The following is a 7978-nucleotide window of genomic DNA, read 5'->3' as shown; positions in this document are numbered from 1 at the left end:
CTATCTATCACATGTAAAACCAAATCTTTATATTTCACAGGTTCACCAATGTTTGCATGTTCAGATGCAATCTCGTGAAGTGAGGGGCGTTTCGGCCCCTTTCATTTTCAGCTTGAGAAGTTGTGTTTTGAGTGTGTATTCCTGGAGCTAGTGTGGGGAGCATAGGCTCTAGCAAGAGAGTCAGCAGTGGTTTCTTGAACATGAGCAAACGATGCTTCAGAAGAGGCAGTGAAGATGATGATCATGCGAAGCTTGGTTTGTAATCTAGGCTTGATAATTGGGATTAGATGTGAGAGCAGATGAGGATTTAGATGTGGTAGTAATAGTGGGGGTTGGACACAAAATGGAACCATCAATGTAACCGAAAAAATTATTAGTGATTCTCGATCACGGTTTTCCGATAGCCATAATTTGTTAGAGAAAGAGTAAAGGCAAATTTGTGTGAATTGTGAGATGCTCTTTCAGATGACGTAAAAGGTGTAATTGTTGTCATTGTTTAAGAACTTGGTTAAGAATTGTGAATGTCGCCTATGAGTGTCACCGGTTAAAGAATTATGAGTGTCACAGATTAAGGAGAGTGTCGCTAGGACAAGGTGAGTGTTTTTGATCAAAGATGCCAAGTAATTTATGGCTTAAGCTTTGAGTGCTGCCAAAAGTGTCTCCGGGAAACTTTGAACAACAGTCAAAGACAATAACTTGCGTTAGCTGAGAGTGTGTCGCCAAGTCAACTGTTTTGGGAGAGTTGTGAGAGTCGCCAATGCAACTCTTTGTGAGAGTTGTTAGTGTCGCCAACGACACTGTAGCCATATATGTGAGTGTCGGTACGTAGCACTCGAGGAATGCCAAGATCTTTGACGGCACTTTCATCCCGGTTAGAAAGTCGGTGGACCTCATTAAAGAAAACACCTTTCTTTGGATTAGCAACCAATCGAAATTACCATCCCCTGCGTAGGATAAGTGGGTTAATTTTGATGTTTTGGATATGTTGTAATTTCTTTTCGAGACGTTTTGTATTTTTGTTTTCCGAGCTTCTTGTTGAGCTATATATAATTAACATCTAATTATCTGCATGTGAGTATCTTACAATAAAACTCAATTTACCTCGACATTTAGACGATAATGAAGTGGGAAGTTTTGTGACGTTTGGTTTTTGTTGGCCGCGGGGACCAATGCCTTAACATGTTTGCTTTAACCATAAGCAACTTTGGAGTCTATTTCGTGCAATTTAATAATTAAACGCATGCCAACTTTTATTGTATATTTTATATAAAAATGTATTTTATTCTTACTTTAGAATATGTATCATGGTGTTTATGGCTTTAGACTCTCGTGACATTCTATGGGTGGAATAAAACTTTGAGACAAATAGGTTTTGAGTTCGTTTTTTACAAGGGAGTTTTCTCATATTTATTGATTTTCCTCCTAAATTGGTGTATAGTCATTATGCCTAGTGGAGATGGATATGATCAGGTGGTTCCGCTCATGACACGATGATACTTCAATAGTCCGCTAGTGATAAAAAAAAAAAAAGAATATGTATCATGGTGGATTAACAATATAACCAGTAATAAAATGAATCTTGACTTATTATTTTTCACTTTTAAACATTAAAATGGACCAATCCAAGCTTATATGCATGCTCGTAGGACACTAAATGAACATTTGAGCCGGACCAACAATTTTTTTTACAGCCATCAAAATTAATCCCGAGCACTCTCAGAGCACCCACTGAACCAAACGGAGTAATTCGAGTCCACACTAATTCTGGGGAAAACCCGGTAACCCACCCGCCTGTAGGCACGACGGTGAAATTACCGGTAAAACCTGTTTGTCTCAAAGATCAAACTCAGGTTTCCCTGTGTCTCTTATCATTACCCACCAGTGCCTCACTCTGCACCAAGTGAAAGTTGAACTTGCATCTCCCAAGAGAAATGCAAGCCTTCCATCACTTGATCTAGAGATCATTGCCGGACCAACAATTCTATGCGAGACGTGTCCCCAATAGTGAACTATTTAAGACAGCCTCACCTACCCAGCTCTAATACACTGGGTGATCCATTACTGTTGTGTTAAATGGTTTTTTAATAGTGTATAAAAATGTATCCTAGTTGATATCATTTCACTTTCGCTTGTACTTCCTGTTCGCAAGAAACATGTGGTAAGGTGTCTCCCTATATTTAGTTATGAATGGTTTAAATATTGCAAGATGCATGTATATTTGGTTAATAGTAGTAGTTAAGATAAGAAAACGTTCAAAAAAACAATTTTTTTTCCAAATCTTATAAAATTATTAATAGATTTTAAATCTTTTCAATTAAAAAAAACATAATAGATAACTAAAATGTGTTTACATACTTTATGATTATACAAATATTAAACAATATATAAAAAAAATTACATATATATGATGTCCCCTGTTTTTCTTTTAATTTTATTAGCAATAAATGTGTCATGTTGGTTATAAATATCTACATGCTAAAAAAAAAAAGTATTCTTTTATAAAGTTTATTGGAGACGTTGTAAGGATTTAGTTTTCGAGTTTTTCCACGTACCCATTTGAAACATTACCAAATAAACATACTTAAAAGAAATATATCGAATTGTCAAGTTTATGTATTGTTTTTAGGCGTAAATTATTCCATGGATGTCTCTTCTCTCCTCTCTCTCTTTCACAGACGGACCCTGCTCTCTTTCCTCACCACGTCAGCAACCCTCCTCTCTCTTTCACGCTACCTACAGGTGGCTCACGGATGCCACGATGTGGATGTTCTAACTGATCATCAATATATTCGTGTTAGACGTGACATAAGGGACCACTTTAAGTACATCGTTCTTGTTGTTCTTTCACGTCATTCGCCTATCATATCTTTGTTTGTCATGCCTCATGAGGTGTTTGTAACTTTGTTCACGGTTTGGCATCGTTCACATTGGGAATCGTAATCAGTTATTGAATTATTCCATGAGGGACCGTATGATTCTTACGGAATTTGGTTCAACGTATTATTTGAAGACTAGAGGATATCTAAAATTCCGTTATCATGTTTTTTTTTCTCTAGAGTACACTATTATTGTCATTACAGTTTTAACAAGAAGATTTTCTAACAAACAAACAACACCAAAATTTATTGGTTCAACTAGTTGGCTCTGTAATAACACCACTGTCCGGACCGGTTTTCAAAACACTTACTTGAATATTCGATTGAGTATCTTCTCTTCATGTCATGCATATGTTTGACATCCGCAGACCCAAGCTTTGGCTTGGGTGGGCGGGCGCCCCCCTGAAAAAAAAATAGGGTATTTTTGAGGTAAAAATCCCGACTGTACCCTTTGAAAATGTGGTTGAACCCTTCGTTCGAACCCCTAGAAAATAATTCCTGGGTCCTTTAGAAATAAGTTCACGAGATTCATGTGGGTTAGAAAAAAATGGACACGTAAGAAAGTAAAAACATTTTTAGACATCATAAAGAATTAATTAATTAAGAAATGAGATGAAATGAGTCCCCACCACCTTTTTTTGGGATATAAATAAGACACTTTGAAGCACACCTACAACCCCCTCTTGGGCACATTCTCATTCCAAATCCATATGAAATCATGTTAAACTCAGACACCTTCTTCAACACTTTATCAAACAACAACAACAAGAAGAAGATTCAAAGGCGGTTCACCAACCAACAGATCAAATCGCTCGAGACCATATTCCAATTTGAATCCAAACTCGAACCTCGTAAGAAGTTGCAAGTTGCTAAAGATCTTGGGTTGCAACCAAGGCAGGTCGCGATTTGGTTTCAAAACAAGCGAGCGCGATGGAAATCAAAGCAGTTGGAACGAGATTACAACGTACTAAAAGCGAGTTATGATTCACTTTCTTCTAGTTACGACGTTCTCAACAAAGAGAATCAATCGTTAACCCAACAGGTATGATCAACTAAACTAACCTTCAACTTCATACATGATACAACATTAATCTAAACAACAACTTTAATATATTGTTTATGTTTTCAATAGTTGAAAAGGCTGCATGAAGTGAAGGAGAAGAAAGCAAAAAGCTTTAGCTCAGGAGGGAATTCAAGCAATTCAAATCAAGAGAAGGTGTCCGAATCCGATGCTGACAGCAGCATGAAACCAGAATATGTAGAACATGATATGGAAAATATAAATGGAGATAAATGGGATGATTTGGAGTGTGATCAACTGCTAGATGATGACACAAGTAACCAGTGGTTGAACTTCTGGTCTTGAAGAATATGAAAAATAATGGGGTAGTTTATTCAGTTTATGTACAATATCTTAATAAGGCATGATCATGGATGGATGGTAACTTATTGTCAAGATGATGAATTATTAGTTTTAACCTCTAGAATATGCTTATGAGTATGATAATTGATTCATATATGATAAATATAAGGTGAATCAAAATGGTATAAAAAGTGACTATTTAATATAATTATTGGGTTGTAATTATTTGAGTCTAGAAGAAGCATCTTATCTTGTATAGTATACAAAGATGTTTAGTTAATCTTTTGTCATTAAAAGGGAAGAGATAATTTAAAATATTAAAGTTTTTAGTAGTGTAGTTTTGGGACAAAATGTTTAGGATTTAAAAAAAGAAATTAATATTTTGAAGCAAGAGGTTCCGTGTTTGCTAGATTGCAAGCGTCATCCTTAACCTACAAGCCATAATTTTGGTGTTACTTCTACTTGTTATACACTTGTACCTTCAATACATAATTTTAGAAACATAGTTATTTGAAAGAAAAAGTTGGATTTAATAAAAAAAATTATGAAGATCTCTTTGTAAGCTTGTTTAAAGATTTAGAATATTAGATCTTCAACTCGGAATTGGAAGAACATACCAGGTCTGTCTTTCTGTTTGATAACTTACAAGAACAAATCAAGTGCTCAGTAATTTGGTAAGTCTAAATCTGTTTTTCACTTGATTAGTGTTCTTGATTTTGTTTGTTAAACATCTATTTAAACTGAATTTTGCAGAAAAAACGAATTAGGTATGCGCTCTTGACATCAATGCAATGTTTTCTCACTTAATTTGTGTTTCCTACCACGCTCAGTGCGCTTGTATTCTAGTTGATTTAATACAAGCTTCTTACATTGTGTTCTTAATATGAATCCGAAGGACATAAGGGTTGCCGTGGATCGTATATCATTAAAAGTTTTACAACATTTTAGCAAAATACTAAAAAGTTCTTTGTATAAACTTTCGAATACTTGAAGAGTGACCATTGGAATTGACGCAAAGCTTCAAGAAGCACATAAGGTAGAGAGGTCATGAGCCAAGTCCCGTGAGTAAAAATGATATTTGCCGATACTCAAATAGTGAAAGAAAGTTGAATTTCAGTGATTGAAAAACTAGCCAAAATGAATGATTGATTTCCAATTCTTACGAATGAGATTAATTTCAAAGAACTCTGCATAGCAAAAATAAAACTGAAATAGATGCTTAAAAAGTTGCCTGGAAAAATCAATCTAAAAACAGCAACCATCAATCGTGAAACCATGATAAACAGATTGGTAGCCAATGATCTCTAGATCAAGTGGTGAAAGACTTGCATTTCTCTTGGGAGATGCAGGTTCAACTCCCACTTGGTGCAGAGTGAGACACTGGTGGGCAATGATAGGAGACCCAGGGAAACCCGGGTTCGATCCTTGAGCCTAAACGGGTTTAACCGACAATTTCATTGCCATGCCTATGGGCGGGTGGGTTACTGGGTTTTCCCGGAATGGAATTGGTGGTGGACTCGGTTACTCTTGGAGTACTCCATTTGGCCTAGGGGGTGCCCCGAGAGTGCTCGGGATTAATTATGTTGGCCGTTCAAAAAAAATAAACAGATTGGTATCGACTAATTCCATTCGTACGAGTGTTATAAAGCCAATCAACAATAAAACATCAAAGATATGTCGCAATAGCTGATCAAAATCATCAAAGAGGGTCAAAGTACTCAACAAACATTCAAAAATGGTTCACAATTAAAACATATTTCAATAGAAAGTACCATAGCATTTTCATCTACTTGATCTTCTTCTTCGGCCTCAACTATAATACATCAATCAAAGTGAGAATCAATGACTGTTTCCTACATTATTACCATAATAGTATATAAATTCATTCATAAGCAATGCAAAATACCTGGTTGCTGTGACCACATTTCTTCTTCCTACAGTTGACAGCACGAGGATGAAGACGAGCATAGCATCTGGAACAGCCAATGCAAATTAATATCACAATCCTCACTAGCCTAGAGGTGCACCCAGTGCGCTTTAGACTACCTAGGTTTAGGGCTGCAAACGAACCAAACATTCGGCGAACAATTTTTGAACCGTTCTAATGGGAAGTTCGTTTGCGTTCATCCGTTTACTAAACAAACAGACACGAACAAGAATTTTTGTTCGTTTAGTTTTACAAACAAACGTGAACAGAGACCATTTTCGTTCATTCATTTATGTTCGTGAACTTTCGCTATCGTGTTCGTTTGTGTTCGATAGTTCATTAGTATTTTTGTTTTTTATATTTATGTACATACTTCAAAATTCCAACAAATAAAATATTCTGTTCATAAACGCTTGTTTGTGTCAGCCTGTTTCCATTTGTGTTCATCAACATTAGTTTGTCTCATTTGTGTTCATCAACGTTTGTTTTTGTTCGTTGTCTAAAATTAACAAACAAACACAAACATGTTCATTTCCTTAACAAACAAAAATCTCGATCGGTAAGTGTTCATGAACAGTTCGTGCACACACCTATTTCTTAACAAACGAACCATGTTCGTTTCGGTTCATTTGCAGCCCTACCTAGGTTTGGCTCAACAACATTTTAAAGAAGATAACATGACACAAAAATAATCAAAATCAGACAATCAATTACAACAAACTAGGCTACAGCTGCATATTTCAGTTTGTAGTTAAAATAACCAGATAATCAATTGTTTGAGAGTTAACAAAATCTAATTATTTTGTAAACTTAAACGTAAAAAGGCACAACTCAATAATCAATTTCAACAACAATCATGTATGAAAAAAAAATTAAAAAAAGGCTTACTTGCGGCAGATAGTTTTATCCTGATTATACTTCCTGGCTAAAGCCATCAACGACGGTTCAATAATACCACCACGAAGCCTCAAAACCAAATGAAGCGTAGACTCTACAAACAAAACACACATAATCAAATCCATAACCAAAAAATATGAATACTCATTAAAATTTAACACATATATGAATCTAACTACCTTTCTGGATGTTGTAATCGGCAAGAGTCCTGCCATCTTCCAGTTGTTTTCCGGCAAAGATCAACCGCTGCTGGTCCGGTGGAATTCCTGATAATAATAAACAGATTAAAACCAAAACAATTGTTCATTTCAATACAATCAATTAATAATAATACCTTCTTTGTCCTGGATCTTAGCCTTGACATTGTCGATCGTATCGCTCGATTCAACCTCGAGCGTGATTGTCTTCCCGGTCAATGTTTTCACGAAGATCTGCATTTTCTTTTCTTCTTCTGCTACCGCCGATTTTCGTAACCCTAATGAACGGAGGAGCTAGGGTTTATATCAGATTTTGTTGTTGGAAGGGAAATGGGCTGGTTTAATAGACATGGGCCTAGATTGTGACTTTTTGGATTTGTATTCGGCCCATGTGAGTATTAGTTCATCTTTGTTACTTCTCTTAGCTGTCCTGTAAACTAGAGATGGGCAGAATCGGGTATTCTGAATACCCAAAACCGGGTACTACCCATACCCGGGTACTGACGTTACTGAGCGGGATCGGGTACACTAAGGAACCGGGTCCGGGTTGAACCCGGGTAGAAGTATAAAAAAAACGGAACCGATGTAACCGGTTACGGGTATTTTCGAACCGGGTTCGGGTACAGTTTGGAACCGGGTATTCCGGGTACTGACAGGAACCGGTTCTATCGGGTACTTTCAAACCAAAAGCTGAATATTACTGTTTGGAACCGGTTCC

General features: G+C 36.4%; 2 protein-coding genes across 2 annotated transcripts; one reads left to right on the top strand and one right to left on the bottom strand.

Annotated features, from left to right (window-relative positions):
* The first annotated feature begins 3555 nt into the window (after positions 1-3555).
* LOC110895861 (homeobox-leucine zipper protein ATHB-12) lies at positions 3556-4447 on the top strand. The gene is made up of 2 exons (XM_022143224.2): positions 3556-3918; positions 4009-4447. Exons 1-2 carry the CDS (start codon positions 3595-3597, stop codon positions 4240-4242), a joined length of 558 nt encoding a protein of 185 aa, XP_021998916.1. The 5' UTR covers positions 3556-3594; the 3' UTR covers positions 4243-4447.
* Positions 4448-5854: 1407 nt separating this feature from the next.
* LOC110895862 (ubiquitin-60S ribosomal protein L40) lies at positions 5855-7558 on the bottom strand. Its single transcript, XM_022143225.2, has 5 exons — positions 7398-7558; positions 7243-7329; positions 7055-7157; positions 6146-6212; positions 5855-6052 (listed from the first exon to the last, which is right to left on the bottom strand). Exons 1-5 carry the CDS (start codon positions 7498-7500, stop codon positions 6026-6028), a joined length of 387 nt encoding a protein of 128 aa, XP_021998917.1. The 5' UTR covers positions 7501-7558; the 3' UTR covers positions 5855-6025.
* Positions 7559-7978: the final 420 nt, after the last annotated feature.

This window comes from Helianthus annuus, chromosome 6 (genome assembly GCF_002127325.2).
Source record: "Helianthus annuus cultivar XRQ/B chromosome 6, HanXRQr2.0-SUNRISE, whole genome shotgun sequence".
Classification (NCBI taxonomy): Eukaryota; Viridiplantae; Streptophyta; class Magnoliopsida; order Asterales; family Asteraceae; genus Helianthus; species Helianthus annuus.
Note: the sequence above shows the minus strand (reverse complement) of the source record. Positions and strands in the feature narration are given on the sequence as shown.